The following is a 15,798-nucleotide window of genomic DNA, read 5'->3' as shown; positions in this document are numbered from 1 at the left end:
TCTATAATTTGACTTATGACGTCACTGTGACGTCATTTCAAATGGGATCGACACCAAATTTGGACATAACCTCGGCTAGCTATTCAGGAAGATGTGTGCAAAGTTTCGCTTCTCTATCTCTTCGCGTTGCGACGATATCGCCGCGGAAGTAAAGGGGGGGCAACTATATGCCCCCCCCCCAGCGGCCGGCGGTGGCGCGGAGGCCCAGCGGCCGCCGGGTTAAACGAGATTTTCTGTAATCCGCGGCTGTCAGACTATGGTACTGGGAACTGTTACCGGTTGTGGCGGGTGGTGGTGATGGGAAAAGTGGCCATCATCCTGCAATTTTTAATAAGATGTGCGAATGTGAGTGACAATCTGATTAGCCACCTACGAGATGGATTAAAATCCGGATCGCCGACCACTGCACGACTGTAAGGGCCTGCGCACTATTTCACCTGAACTTAACATCAACTGCATTGCGCAGTCCGAAGTCCAATGTAACTTACTTGTGTAGCTAAATTAAACCCGGAACAATGAACTGTTTTTAGAGCATCAAGGAAACGTGTCTCATGAACTGCCTGTTTTAAATTAGTTTACCGTTCATTTCACACTATTGTATCCAGTCGCACCAAGTAGCGCGAGGAAATAAATCCGTTTTTGCCCTAGCTATCGCAACGTTGCCATGGCATAAGTTGTCAGCTCCCTCTTGCAGCGTCGGCTTTGCCACGACTTTCCACCATTTCGTGCAGTAGTAGGTGTGCCCGTCTGACTGTCTGTCCGTGCTGTCCACAGGACCACCGCAGCTGGGCCGCCGTCCGGTGCCAGGCAGCTTTTGTCTGGACTCCACCGACCCCTCTCTGCAGCACGAGTCGGGCCCGCTGCACAAGCGGCCGCGTGTCTCCGAGACATGGGTGACCTAACTGGCGAGATGCATCCGGTAGGGGAGTGCGAGGGATTTCGGCTGGGCTCGGGAGAGTGACCCGGACCCGGCCCGGCTCAGAGAGACAGAGATGACCTGGGGTCGCGCCTCGGTCTGATACGGGTCGGCCAGCGACTCTGAGCGGCGCCTTAGCTGTGCGGGTGGGGAGGGTGCACCCGACTGATGTGTCTGCCGGCTGTCCCGGCGTCTCCGGGCCGGCCTGCCGCGGGCTGTTCAGGTGCGCTGACCGTGCCGCCGAGGGACCTCACGCCGTCCGTTCCCCCGTTACGATGGCTTCACTGTACAAACTGCTACCTGCTGGAGTGCGGCGACCGAGCCGCGGCGCGCGGCTGGCCGGCCTGTCCCACGCCGACACCTCTGCAGCCGAGGGAGGGGGCGCTGCGGCCGGGGATTGTGATGGACTGTGTTCACGTGTTTAGTGTGCTCCCGGTGTTGGGTGGCCTGCGTTGGTGGAGTGTCGCGGTGTGGGTTCACGTCCACTGTTCGAGTGAGCCCATTTAGTGGTGATTCAGAGCGCGTGTGTTGGGAGCTGCTGACGCGACAGCGCTCAGAGCCACGCTACGCGCGTATCCATGGAAACCTGCATGTCTTGTAGAAACCGAAGGACGCTATCCTCCTCGTGTGCTTTTCTGTGTTAATGTGCTTCTCATAAGTGTTTCCACCCGAATTCTGTATGTAGCTGTCTTATCCCTATGTTGTTGGCGAACACTTACGCACAATAGTTTTATGAATTGACAGGATAGGTCCGCTGATTTAAGGTTATGTTGATTGATATAATTGCGCACTTCTTTTGTAGTACGCGGGATGCATTCTTCTTTCCTGTTATCTTCTATTTGTGGAGGTTTCCTCCAAGCGAAGTGTGGATGTACTCTTTCATTGAATCATGCATGTACAATGTACATCGCATGTAAATCTTAAACGCTAATGTCAACGTAAAAGCCTACATGCCAACACTATTAAAGGAAGATGAAGGTACGGGGCTGTGAACCATACTGGTGTGGTCAGTACTGGAAGATGGAGGATGAATAGCTCGCGCGCACCAAGGTTTTGGATCTTTGTTTTGACTGGTGGTTTTATTCTGAAGTGGTTTACAGAGAAAATTTTAAAGGTAGTGTGCCACCTTTGAAAGATTTCCCATTTTATTTTTCCTAGGATAAGAAGCTTCTGTTTTTACCTAATATCGCAAAAAAAAAAATCAAAAATGGGCCTGGAATAGTGCCTTTTTCGCCTAAAAGTTTTTCGGTTTTTAGATATGTATAACAACTGTAGTGGGCTCACCTGCAAACAGGCGTCGGGCAACAATCGCGAATGCGGTGCACTTGTGACAATAAGCAAAGGTCATTATAGTGTTACGACCATACGACGTACGGGAATGAGTTACCAGCTGTCTAATCGTAGACAACACAATGTCGAGCCTTAAACTGTAAGCCCGTATTGGTATTGTTTCTTTTATTTGGCTGTCGAACATTATTTATGGTTTGAAATATGATTTTATGTAAAATAATTGATATGAAAAAGCCGTCTTATAAGTTATGACCCCATTTCACCACACGCAAGTGGCAGAAATGACAATGATCAGCTGACGCATTTTCTTGGCCGAAGTCAGAGCGCGCGGCCCGACGCACCACGCGTATTTGGAAATTCCGACCTCGACGAGCATCAGAAGCCACCTAACAGGCGTGTTCGAAACCGCAGGAGATGATGATGAACGGGTTTATCGAAACTTGATTGGATGAGCATATCGGTAATAGCGATTTCAGTGTGTGCATTTGTTGTTCATAGTGGTGTGAAATGTGGTTGGGGTACGACCGACAACCCGTCGGGGCGAATTTCGCACTGGGGTACTCAAAATTTGAAGAATTTAAGACGTTTCCATGAGTTTTGAAGGTATGGATAAGTTCTAAAAATCCGGTTCTCCTTATCTGGGCCATTAACTCCATACGGTCCAAGAAAGCTGGCACACTACCTTTAAACTTTATTTTGAACTAATACGAAAAAAAATATTCGTTAGAAATATGGATTGGTAGGTAGTCAACAATTATTTGTCACCTTGGCTGATACATCGTCCACTTAGCTCTGGTAATTTTATGTACTTACGTGCTACACAGCAAGCTTTTTCTTTATTCGTACTTCTTGGGCTTTAGGGTTGAAATTTGCATCAATGATTGCGCTGGACAGCTTTGACGGGCTCTAAACGGTCCCAGTGGCTGTGAAAATGTTGAAGGTTACGTGGGAAAATGTTACGGTTAGCAAAGTTCAATATAGAAAACGGGTCAACGCTCCAAGCACTTCATCAAGTCGTTAATTGCCGTTTCTTTCAGACGTCAACTGATCGATTTACCCTACATCAATTACAGAATCACAAACAATAAACAACACGCGCTTCAATTTTCAAACAGGATTGAAACATTCTGGTTAAATCAAGGACATTGCTTGCATTTGCTATATTACCATGTCACAAGATTGCTCACGTTTGCAACCGCTCACTTCTGCTCACACAATACCGCAGTGTCACCCGAGATGGTTGTTATTGAAACGGGTGAAGACTTCCATGTTACAAATGGCTGATGTACAGCAAGGCCCTCAACTAAAGTAGATATATATTATATAGTTAGAGCGCATTGCCCATCGACATGGAAGTTGCAGTTACTACGAAGTCATTTGTTGACGAATGAACCTTGGGTAAAATCATGCGAAGGCCCGTGCCGACAGTGTTGCGGGACAACTTTTTCTCGGGACGATGAAAATGTCAACATTTATCTCAGAAAGTGTGGAATGGTTTCACATTATGAAAAACCTGATGTCCGGAGCCCCGGTCCGTTCTATTTATGTTTCTCGGCCCAGTGATTCGACGTGAACGTCTGTAATATGCGATGCTTAAAAATGCCATCACGATTCGTATATTTTTGCTTTTGATCCTCGAGTGGCATTCGCACTTTATTCAGTTGCTGGTAACCACCGCAACGTAAAATGAATACGTATACGTAAAAGGAGTCGAGTTATTTGATGGGGAGGGAGTACCTATCGGTTCAATTTTTCAGATTGTATTTATGTTGACGTTTGTATTACCGATGCGTTCACCTTCCATGGGATGGAAGTTTTCACCCCGACGGGACAACTCCTATTCAGAAGCCACGTAGCAACTGCTCGTGCTAGTTCGGGAGCTCTGCTTGATAGTTTCGCTTCATTCTGTGGCTTCTTTTCAAGTGCTTGATTTCTCGAACGGATGTGACTTTATCTGTAGCCTGGATTCCCGTGCATTTATTTGTTACTGTGCTGTTGCTTTGTTTTTGCAGAAATACAATGTGAATGGTGGAATGCATCTTATGACCGTCTAGTATGACGTTAAGCTATTATTATTTTTTTGTGTTTGAGTTTCTGGCAATCCAGCACATCACATCAAATTGAGGCTCAGAGTTACTTGGGGGCCCGACCAGGAATACAGTAGTTCCGACGCTTCTGTCTGTAGCGAATTAGGTACCGTAAACCGGGGTGAGTTGATATGGGGTGGTGAGTTGATATAAATTGCTCGAAAAATGTTAAAATGTGTGCTGCTCATCCATTTGTAAACCAATTTTTAGTTTTATTTTTCTGTGAAGTGAAGCAACCAATAAGTGATGCATATAGCTGAGAAAGGCATGCATGTGGTGCAGTGCCTTCTTAACACATTACTTTTTTCAAAGTCCTTTTTTTCTTCTGATTTTGAAACTAAGGAAAAGTCCCCACCCTACAGCAAAGACGGTGGATATTCATGGAACAACATGCACTGGGAAAGAAACTACCATCAATTTACTGTTGATCCCAGGTAGTTTTGGGTTTCACCTATAACAACGCTTTTTTATAATTTTAAGAAAAGTGACAGGTGGTGAGTTGATATGCCATCAAGTGGTGAGTTGATATGCATGATAAAAGCTGATACCAGGCTGGTATGCATGCAAATTAGCATGAAATATGGGTCTGCAAGTAAGACAAAGTCAATTAGACCAACTCTTCTCCTTTTCTCTCCCCACATCATTCCATCAACCCCCAAAAGCTTTAGTTTTTTTTTCTGAATGCTTGAGACGAGGCCTGTTAGAATCACTGATGTTAGTTGTCGGACTTTCGTCCCCGTCTTGAGTTGTTAGTTTCACAACGTTTCAGCAAGTAACTTCTCCGGCCACATTCAAATCTGCCTCGATAGTGGAGTGGTTAGAACCGTGGACCATCACCGGGGAAACCCGAGTTCGATTCCCGCTGACTATAGGAGCTTTCGAACGGTTGGACGCGTACGGCGCAACGCCACCAACATCCAGGTCCTTCTGAGGGTCAAAGAACACTTGACGAGTGACGACGGCCGGAGAGTAACTGGCCGAAACGTTTGAAAGTAACATCTCAATTCTCAACTCACGACGGGGACGAAGGTCCGACAACTAACATCAGTGACCCCAAAGTTTTTTTTTCTGTGGACATACCTAACATGCAAAAGGCACAGCACAACTCCCTGTCAAGTCTCAAGATGGCTCCCTACAAGCTACAAAGGAACACTATAGAACACCTATATACATACAGATTAAAAAAATGTTATGTTATAATTATTCGTGGTTTCGAAAATGACAGAACTGTCGTTTCTGTATGGCTATCAGCGCGGGAATTCTGATCTCGTGAAACTGATAAGTCTTCCTGCTTGGCAGTTGCCAACCGAGAATGAGTGACAAAATGAAATGGAACAAACAATATAAAGAAATTGACTGGTGTTTTAGCCCTCGCCCGTATTCGTGTTTTGCCAGCGTTTAACGTATAGGGGGGGGGGGGGGTCCGTTGGAATCCCATCGTCGTTTGGCCCCCGGTGGAGCTAGAGCTTCGAGGAAAAAACGAGCGTGTTGCCCGAGACGCGAGGAAGCCGATGATAACCAACTTTAAGGTCCTAGGTCATTGGTTAACCTTCCAGGCCAGGTCAATTACCCAGAAGTCGGGAAAATAAGGGGTTATTTGAAGTTCGTAAAGCGAGGTTATTATTTTTTGGCTGTTGCTGATCACGAATGTCATGTTTGTTTTGATCACATGTGTCTTCGTACATTTAGGCCAGGTCAGGTCAGGTCAGGTCAACCAGTAGGTGTCCTGCCGGCTATCCATAGGGAGTGTCAAGTATCAACTACCACTGACGGTGTCGTAACATGTTACGAAGGCACTAAAACTACTTCGTAAATGATCAAATGCATGTTAAATTCGACATCGGCCCGAAAAAACTACCCTAGAAACATGTAAAACTCCAAAAGTGAGCCGAGGTCACCAAAGGTCAATGACCTGACCTGACCTTCAGGTGACCTGACAGTTGACACCCACAATACTGCATGGGACCAACATCATTTACATGTTTGGACGTTAAAATCACAAAAAGACTGGAAATGCGCGGATAATGTGAGCCGACTACGCCAAATCGCGATTCCGGCCAAGCATGGTCTCGAGAATCAGGTCACAAGTCAAAAACTATTTGAGTCAGGGTCATGAAATCTTTAGAACATGTGTAAAATTGATAAACTCGAGAGGCACTGAAAGTTTCGTCGCGATCGGCCGCTTTTTGCGCGAGTTATGTGCGAAAAGCCGAGTTGGTCCGTTCGCCCGCCTATAAGTGCGAGGGTTAATTTTGGCTTTTGATGCCGAATTCTGTTTTATGTCGCTTATTTCACCTGATAGAATACAGTCCGAATTAGATTCGCTTCACTTCACTTCATAAATATTTTGTTGACTACCAGTCCACAAAAGCTCAGAAGTATATGTATTCTTTCATTTCAATCCATTATTTCTGTCAGAGGCATATCAACCTTGACCCGCAACTGACAATGTGTTTTAATTACAAGAAAATACACTTGTAATTCCAAAATATATTGCCAGTTTTGATACCGTTGGCTTGAGGACACATGACTAGCCAAGTTCAGAATGTTCTAAGTAAAACTAAGTATCATAAAGCGAAAAAATGATGCTGCTAAAATCAAGCCATTTTGATAGCGCTGTGTTGGACATGATCGCGTTTTCATGAATGTGAGGTCTGCTGCCAAACTACTATCATTTTTCTAATGGTTTCTTTCAGGATGTGTTCTCTCATCCTTTTTTTTAAACACTGGCATTTTATCAACTCACCTCTGCGCTTCTTTAGCCGAGAAATTTTGAAAAATCCAAAATCATATCAACTCACCCCCTGGGGGGTGGTGAGTTGATATGAACTTTGGTGTTTTAAAAAAGGGGCTTAATATATACATTTTTTATTCATTTTTGCTGATTGCCTCCCCAAGGCATGTGCCATGAAACTGGCACAAAAAGAATTCCGTAAATGAATGTGGCTTTTAAAGAAATCTAGAAAAACCTCAAAATCCATATCAACTCACCCCGGTTTACGGTAGGTATTTGATTACCACATTACGGTTTAAGCTGGTTTAGCAGCTTACGGACGGCTATTAAACCGTTACCGGTCAATGTTCGCTCTCTAAAACAACAGTATTAGACCAGTCTCAGCTCGTTACACCCGTCTCTGTAGCGATTTCACGCCCCCACGCCGTGCGAAGTATTATATGTCACATGTTTCTCGTATGACGTGGGCCTCAGCTCACTGTGCTCCAAATAATTTGAGCAAATGAGCCGGGACCAGGACTGGAGGGGCGGAAGGGGCGCGTTTTGAGCCATCGACCAACCAGGTCACCCCTTCAGTTGTGCCGTCGAAGGAGGTAATTCACCCTCCCCGTTACCGGCAGGTGGTCACCACCGGTCACTGTTGACCAGTGAACTCTAGACCGCCGCTCCGGCCCCCGTGGCCAATCCTTTAGGTCGGCAGACGTTATCCTGCGCAGAGGCGTCGTCCGGCGGGTGGCATGGGTGGCATGGGTGAAAGGAGGGGTACCACGTCCGGGGCGCCTGATCACTGAGTGCGCCTCTGCGCAACACGATACGGTCCCACGGTGTCCGGCCGACCCGCTGCTTATCGCTCGGGGGAGAACTGGTGAACCGCAGACCCCCGCCAGGATGTTTTTTCCGCCTCCTCACGGCCCGGTGCGGACCGCCGATGGGGTGATCAGCCGGCCATTGCGCCTCAGCTGCCGTGAAACGGAAGCTGGGGTGTCGCAGGGCACATAGTCCCGGACGTTCATGTAGTTAAACCGCATCCACGATTGTTAGAACTAGATCCAATACAATTATATTTATTTACTTTAGGGGCATGTGTTTCTCTCGGATAAAACAATGATGTCATTAATGCGAGCATTAATGGATTGTCATGCCTACCCGGCCGTTCTAGATGGTTCTCCCCTGACTAACTAAACAATAATTATTAATTAGGTACCAATGCACCTTTACCTATATACGTAGAACGCATGGAAACGTTTAACTACCCTCAGAAGGTGTGGAAACTCAGGACCCAAATGGGTGACCTCTTGCAGTCATGGGTGACCACTGATCAGTGACCGCTGACCTGACAGCCTGGCAGCCTAGATGGCTGCCACCGCTGCCCCCGCGAGTAGGAGAATCGGTCTGTGCAGGGCGCCACCTGGTGACTGGTTCACTAGCTGCAGTTGCTCTCAGTGGCACCAGTGGTGCTCGCCGCGGTGATTCCCCAGGGGCTGAGGGTTGGTCGGCGTCGGCTGTCTAGGGTCGGGTGGGCGTGGCTCCATAACGTCAGCAGGTGAATGTGGATTATAGGTGGACATCAATAGCACCCGGGTGGATATAAGGACAGGACTATCATGCTTAACACTTGAACACTCAGTGGACCCTGTAGCAGTTAGCTAAGCCTTTTGTCGTTGTTATTTGCAAAGCCAAAGGGCGTATGAAAGAAGGGAATATATGGGAAAACAAGGCCATCTATTAGCTGCTGGACCTGTGCTGTGAGACAATTAAATCCTCATCATATGTCTCACCGAATGATTGTTACCGTGCGATGCAGCAAGAAAACGGGACAACGGACATCAACAACATATTTAATATTGATGCCCGTAATGAATGTTTTTGTATATCAAAAGATAGATTACTGCATTGGGTTATCAGACCATTTGATAGGTCAAGCAGATCAACTTTCCTCCATACCCTGACTCGGCGTAGCACATAAACCAATATTTTTCAACCATAGCTCTGTCGCTTGACTCTCTAACCCGAAATAATGCTAATATATGTTAGGTAGGTACCTTTTGTCAGGTTTTTAGGAAATGTTATGCTAGGCAAATTATAGGTACATGCATATTTAGGCTTATGGAGTAAAGCTAATGGAATGCCATATCTCATATTGTTTTCTCACAGTATTTTTTTTTGTGTGTGTACATAAAGGCTAGCTTCCAATAATGAAATCCGGGCACGTAGTTAAATGCAATTTGTGACATAGTACTTAACAGCTATACGTTCAAATACTGGTTTATATAAATGATCCAGGACCCAGAATACCGCAGTGTATACTATATATGTATATGAAGGACCGCGTGTTAGTACAAGTTTTCATGCATGTCCGACTTACTATGAATGCCAAACCAATTCATTTAGCTGAATTATGCCCTTCTTATACGCTCTGAAACAGCTCAAACCCGCGTGTTTCAGCGATACTGTCAGGTTATTATTGGTAGCAGCTAAGCTATAGGTCGAGAATCCGCCCTTCTTCTAACTTTAAATGCCAGCGAAACCTGTCGCCGCATGATGTAAACTGCAATTGAATACATTCGAGTTTTGCGGGTTCCGAACACATATGAACATCGATCGATGTTGTAAGACGGACCCCGAAAAAAACTGACACTGATCGATCGACAATCGAAGGGCAGAAACGAAATGGTAAGCATAGGACTGCGCTTTCGCAGTTAAGATGCATGTTCATCTATTGCCTAAGCACTCAGTTCAAATTAAAAAATGCCTCCACTTCTACACGTAGTCATACGTTTATTGCGTACCACAATGCGATCAATAACAATTAACAACGTAACAATTTGTTCGTGGCGTGGTCAGTAGCGGAGCGCGCCAGTCATGTCCAGTGGAACCGGATGTCAGAAAGATGGTAACAACGTAAATCAATACGGGCTTCCGTCCAGGTCAAGGCTGGCGGAACCCATGGCGAACGATGGAAATTACCATACAATCTACATATGAGTCAACCATCAACTTGCATGGCCAACGATGGCTATGAGCCGATTCTGTTCTTTTGTACACAAGGAAAGCTGCATACCATGCTGTCTAGGTGTTTGCTCAAGAGCATAATGGCTCCTAACTGATGAATATCACTAAAACAAATAGGTCTTCGTATGCATAGCGAAGACGCACCACTCCTAATGTTGCTTGCGTATCAGTCATGCCGATGGTGTGTGCACTTCTCTGTGAATGCAGGAGCACGCGGAGTGAGGCCATCGGCTGCGTGTCTTTACAAAGCTGGCGGTTTTCCATTTCGGCGCCGGGCGATCAGTACTTTTTCTCTGGGAACTTGCCGAAGTCGCCCTCGGCGTGGAAGCCGCCCTTGTGCGTGGCTGAGTAGTTGACCACCCGCAGCTTTCCGTCCTTGTAGTAGCCATAGCGGCCCTTCAGGTTACCGTCAGCGTCGCGCTCCTCGAATCGGAACTGGCGGTTGTACCTGCCGGGAGAAAAGGGAATAACGGTTATATGCCGGAAACAGGGGACTGATGGTTATACCTGAGGGGAAAAATGGGACTGATGGTTATACCTGCCGTGAAAAGTTGAGGTTTACGCTCATACCTGCCGAAAAAAGGGGACTGATGATTATACCTACCTGCCGGGAGAGTGAGACCGGCGGTGATACCTGCCTGCCGAGGAACAGGAGGTTGGTAATTATACGGGTACACCGACCGAAGCTTGGGTCTGCTAGAATTTCACCTGACAGCATCTATGCGATCGCATTTCTGCTTAAACCCTGGAAGCCCTCTCATTTCGCTTTTTTGCGTGGTTTCTGGCTTTCAGACTCAAAGAGAAGCTTGGTCGGAGGAGCACATTTTGTTCCGATTTCCTTTTGTCTGCGGAACCCGCCGACTCACGCCCGCCGTGAACTAAGCTGCCTCTCAGCCGCTGGGCCGCTGGATCTGTGTCGGTTTCCGTCACGGCCGGACGCGTCACGTGTGGCCGTCACGGCCGGCGACATGTGACGCGGGAAAGTGACGCAGACCGCGTCCAGTGGGCGGAGCTGGAGACGAGCGGAGGCGAGCGCGCGGCCAGGGAGACAACGGGAGGTGTGCAGAATAGGTAGCTAGCTGATATATGAACAATATGCTCTTCCTTGTTTCGAAAGGTCAGCCGAGCGGACTTTGCGATAGCATTTATCAAGCTCTTGGAAGTCTCAATGCTGCAATGAACACATTCGAACAATCCTATTTCTGTCTATTGTTTTATCAGGTATATATATTTTTTTACAAGATACCAGACGATGCGATGAATAAAATTCGAGCATATTTAGACGAAGTTAAATTTTGAACTAATAGAAAGCGAAATCTAAGTCATCCTTTCTATGCTCCTACTGAAGAAAGTCACCGCTGCCTGGTCCCGGCGCCGTGCCCCTGGAGGGGGACGGGGAGCGGGGCAGACGCAGATGACCTCCGTCTCGGCGCGGTGCGCTGACCGTTCAATGTGACGCTCGGCTGGGCCTGCTGCTCAGGCCGAGAGAGTCGCCACCGACAGGGGTGTGCCATGGCCAGCCGACCGTGACGACAGCTTTCTCCAGCTGCCTTCCCGAGAGCAGCTGCGGACCGACTGACCGCAGCCGAGCGAGGCGGGACTGGGCAGCCAGGGCTGCACCAGTTCCCGGTACCCATTACTCATTGATAGGCCGGAGTGATGTAACGACAGTTATACTTTAGAAAGCTCCTTGTCGTGGGCTCCAGACGGTAAAAAGACCATCGGAAGCAATTCGCCATGGTTTCCGATCGTTGCTGCCAAGTGCCAGGCATCATTGTAAGAAAAGAAGCAGCCGGGATCAGCGATGGAAAATAGCCCCTCACGCAATAATCTGCTCAGAGAAAGGACAATGCTCAGCAGACCATGTCCATCCTGGATCATGACCGAACATCCGGTAGGGACACACGTGATGTGTTTGTCGTAGTCAGTAATCAGCAGTTATCTGTCGGGTGACGTCCAGTGACTGTTGTTTACGGGAAAACGAATCTTTCAAACAAACGAAGCCAAACGAATCCTTGATTAGCCAGCGGGCAACATGGCATCTTTGCTTTTCAGTAATTCGCTAGCTCACCTGTTCGGGTTTTTGTAAATAGACCCAGTTCTTAACCAAATCATCTCTACCAAGGAAATCCATTCTAAGTTCAATCTTCAGTTTTACTCCATGTGGTGATTTGAACGGGAATGTCAAACGCTAGTGCAATGCAAATCGGAGATAGCCCCATTCAGGTCTCTCCACATATAACGAACCGCGAAGGACAGTGGTGAGCTGCTGCACTGGTGCCGTCTTACCCGGTGCCGGTGTCGTAGCCGAAGCGGTAGCTGTGCGGACCCTGCTGGCCGTGCACCTGGAACTCCAGGCGCTGCTTCTCCTTCTTCTCGGGAATGTTGAGCGAGTAGGCGTCCTGCCGGCTGTCCGCAACCGGCTGTGGGATGCGTGAGAAGATGGAGGTTATTGGTGGGTCCAGCTTTTGCTGGACATTAGAAAGTTATACAATGCAAGATGTGAAATATAAATAAACTTGTTTCAACCCCCACCCTAAAATGAAACGTTTAAGAAGTGTGCAGAGCAAACTGGGTACATTCATGTTGGCACTTCAGACTTATTGACCAGCAAACTTGATCTACGATTTGTTCGGCACCAATGTCACCGAACACTAAAAAGTCAGCAACAAATCCCGATTGATAATCTCTCGAAATGAGGATGCTTATACCTCGCTGTAGCTGGGCTCCTGCCTCTGCACCAGCGGAGCGTAGTCCTGTCGCTTCTGCACCGACGACTCGGCGGCGAGCTCCCTTCGCTCCTCCGCAGGCTTCTTCACCGGGACGGGCCTCGCCTCAGGAGCCTCATCCTCTTGCACGAACGGCCTCTGTCCGAAGACCTCCTGAGGCTCGAAGGCCTCCTGGGGCCTCTGGCCGAAGGACTCGAGAGATTGCTTGCGGAAGAGGTCCTCGGCCTCCTGGCGGTAGGGCTCCTGAGGCGCCCGGCGGTAAGGCTCCGGCGCGAAGGGCTCATCCTGACGGAAGAACTCCGGGGACTGGGGACGGAACGGCGCCTGGAACTCGTCGTCGAACTCCTGAGGCGGCGGCGGCTGCGGGTAGCGCTCCCTGGGAGCCAGCCGCAGCTGCTCGGCCGGAACTCGGCCAGGAACGGGACGTCCGGGGAGGTCCCCGTCCCGGGACCTCGGCCAGCCTCCAATGGGCAGCTGGAAAACCAGGGGGAGATGGTCAATCACTGAAACATGCCGTAGGTGTATTATCTTTATCGATAGCTGAAGCTCAGTGTTTTTGTTTCGCACAAAATCATGTTTGTATGCTAATGCACGTAAATTCCACGGGTGGCGGCTGTGAACAAAAAGCCAGTCACAACACGCCTCGAATACCTACTCATAGATAAAGACGCAATAGCATTTATACTAAGAGGCAGCTAGGCGTACAAGCATATTGCCGAATTAAAATACTACTGATTGCATTTAGGATTTGCTGATACCGTCACGTCTCCACCATTTGTTATGTACATTCCATTTTAATCCCACGCAGAAGGAAGCCTGTTACTTACGCTCTGTACGGGACGGCGTGGTGGTCCGACGAGAAGCCTTCGTCGGGCTCCCAGCGTCCCGCAGACGCACACAGCGACCACCTGCACAGGAGAATTTCGTCCAATAAAAGGCGAGCAACGACCCGGAGCAGCAGGGTTTCGCTGACTCCGGCTGGCTCGAAATAGAAACGGTGACAGAAAGGCCGTGGTTTCCCAAGGTTAGAAAATATAGGTATAGCTTTTACGATTGTGCTGGTAAGTGAGATGATACTGCTTGGGAGCTCGAGTTAGTTTTTGTGACGACAAAAATAAACGGATTTAATATTGGCTTTAAAGACACACGAAACTTGGTCACCCGTAGCGAGAACTCGCGAACAAGAGGTAGCTGAGACAGCAGACGTGCAAAAGCTCACAGATAAACACTCACAGCAAAGACTCTGCGCATGTTACTGCTTTTTGTCTACATTTTTAAACATATAAATGCCATGAAAAATGTTCCTTTTTCATACAATTTGGAGATACACATTCGCACACCTAAATGTTAACTTGAGAATAAGAGAATAGAAATTCAAAATTGTTGTTTAAAACCTCCAAACAAAGTTAAAAGAAATTGATGCTGGGCACACTCAAACAAAGTACTAGACATTTGAACCTCGCAGCTGATTGACGGAGCAGGAGAGACCAAACGTCGATGCCGTAGCTCAACCATGCAGTTCCAACACAATCGCTCACTTATCCTCTTCTCACAGCACAATCTCTCAGATTCACGCCACACCAAATCGCCTTGGTCTCAGATTAGACACCTTTCACGTACCGCGCACAACAGTAGGGTCCTCATGGTCTCCGGATGGCTTCTGACGGAGCACTGAGCTTCTCACTCTCGCCCGGCGACTTTATAGCGCCGCCGAGCGCTGAGCTGGCTCCCTCTCTGGCTCCAGAGCCGGGCGTGCACCACGAGACAAACCCGAGAGAAAGAGGTGGGCAGGCCGGCCTGTGACCGTCGGACACGCATCGCAGATCATCAGATCTATCGGCATGTCATTGCATTTAGAGGGGAGAAAACTTTCCAACCGGGGCCAAAATCAGGAACTGGTTTCAGCCGGGTCTGGACCATCGAGCTGGATGGCGCAGCAATTTCGCGTTTTATGTAACAATGAGAGGGAACAATGTCACCTGTTGACCACCTGGTACTCTCGTTACTTAAAAAGGTCAAACTAATGAAGAAACCTTGGTTCATTCAGCTTCAAAACCCAGACGACTAATGGCTGCGTGATGGAAATTTGATGTCTTATTCGGAAACGGGATTTTGCTGACTATTTTTAGGCAATTGTTTGGCAAGAAGTCACAGTCTCGAAAAAAACCTAACGGTTTTAGTCCATGATCAACATAGGCGTAGGAACAGGGGGGGGGGGGGCCAGGTGGGCAAGTGCCCACCCACTTTTCGAGGTGGGGGGGCCAACCATGTGTTTTGGCCCACCCACTTTTTACTCGAGGCCCCTCTTCTCGATTTGAGAGGACGTCGTCACCTTCCAGAATAAACAAACTCGGTAAAAATAAGTTCCACGAATCCCCACGCACGGACTCCAAGGGGCCGTGATGGATCCAAGGAGGCCCTCTGTTCATACTTGTCAGTCGAAGCCCCTGAGACTGATGGCCTGAGAGGCCCTAGTGGATCTGAGGAGGCCCCAATATCCACGCTGGTCTGGGGAGGCCCCTGACACTGGCAGTCTGGGAGGCCCCTCTATCCACACTAGTCAGAGGTCTGGGACTGGTGGTCTGGGAGACCCCTCCATCCACACTAGTCAGAATAAATTTAGGCCCCTGACACTGGCGGTCTAGCCGAGGCCCCCTACCCTCACTAGTCAGAGGAGGCCCCTCTATCCTCAATAGTCATAAGAGGCCCCTGAGACTGATGGTCTGGGAGGCTTATCCATCTACACAGTAGTCAGAGGAGGCCCCTGAGACTGATGACCTGAGAGGCCCTTATAATCACACCAGGCAGAAGAGGCCCATGATACTGATGGACTGAGAGGCCCTTCTATTTATACTGGCCACAGGAGACCCCCAAAACTTTCGGTCTGGGAGGTCCCTCAATCCGGCACCAGTCAGAAGAGTCCCCTGAGACTGATGGCCTGGGAAGCCCTTATATTCACACTAGGCAGAGCAGGCCCCTGAGACTGATGGTATGAGAGGCCCTCATATTCACACCAGTCAGAAGAGGCCC

The 15,798-nt window shown here is 48.4% G+C and overlaps 2 protein-coding genes across 4 annotated transcripts in view; one reads left to right on the top strand and one right to left on the bottom strand.

The window, feature by feature from the left end:
• LOC122385584 (myocyte-specific enhancer factor 2B-like) overlaps window positions 1-4,240 on the top strand; it is a 52,954-nt gene extending 48,714 nt beyond the window's left edge. For all 3 annotated transcript variants that reach the window (XM_043373953.1, XM_043373952.1, XM_043373954.1), the window contains exon 9: window positions 775-4,240. In XM_043373953.1, the coding sequence (XP_043229888.1) occupies window positions 775-902 (128 nt within the window). In that variant the 3' untranslated portion in view covers window positions 903-4,240. The remainder of the gene's footprint in view (window positions 1-774) is intronic.
• Window positions 4,241-9,785: 5,545 nt separating this feature from the next.
• LOC122385583 (alpha/beta-gliadin clone PW1215-like) lies at window positions 9,786-14,451 on the bottom strand. The gene is made up of 5 exons (XM_043373951.1): window positions 14,389-14,451; window positions 13,596-13,676; window positions 12,751-13,242; window positions 12,329-12,462; window positions 9,786-10,487 (listed from the first exon to the last, which is right to left on the bottom strand). Exons 1-5 carry the CDS (start codon window positions 14,410-14,412, stop codon window positions 10,319-10,321), a joined length of 900 nt encoding a protein of 299 aa, XP_043229886.1. The 5' UTR covers window positions 14,413-14,451; the 3' UTR covers window positions 9,786-10,318.
• Between the last annotated feature and the right edge of the window lie 1,347 nt (window positions 14,452-15,798).

Source organism: Amphibalanus amphitrite, unplaced genomic scaffold, assembly GCF_019059575.1.
Source record: "Amphibalanus amphitrite isolate SeventyFive unplaced genomic scaffold, NRLGWU_Aamphi_draft 000224F_arrow, whole genome shotgun sequence".
Taxonomy (NCBI): Eukaryota; Metazoa; Arthropoda; class Thecostraca; order Balanomorpha; family Balanidae; genus Amphibalanus; species Amphibalanus amphitrite.
This window is presented reverse-complemented; position numbering and strand designations above follow the sequence as displayed.

What these genes read in the sequence shown, in the direction of transcription:
- LOC122385583 (XM_043373951.1), bottom strand. Translation starts at nt 14,412, where the DNA reads ATGAGGACCCTACTGTTGTGCGCG. An exon ending in GGACCCTACTGTTGTGCGCG is followed by an intron (nt 13,677 to 14,388) that starts GTACGTGAAAGG and finishes TCTCCTGTGCAG; the next exon opens with GTGGTCGCTGTGTGCGTCTG. An exon ending in GGCTACGACACCGGCACCGG is followed by an intron (nt 10,488 to 12,328) that starts GTAAGACGGCAC and finishes TTCTCCCGGCAG; the next exon opens with GTACAACCGCCAGTTCCGAT.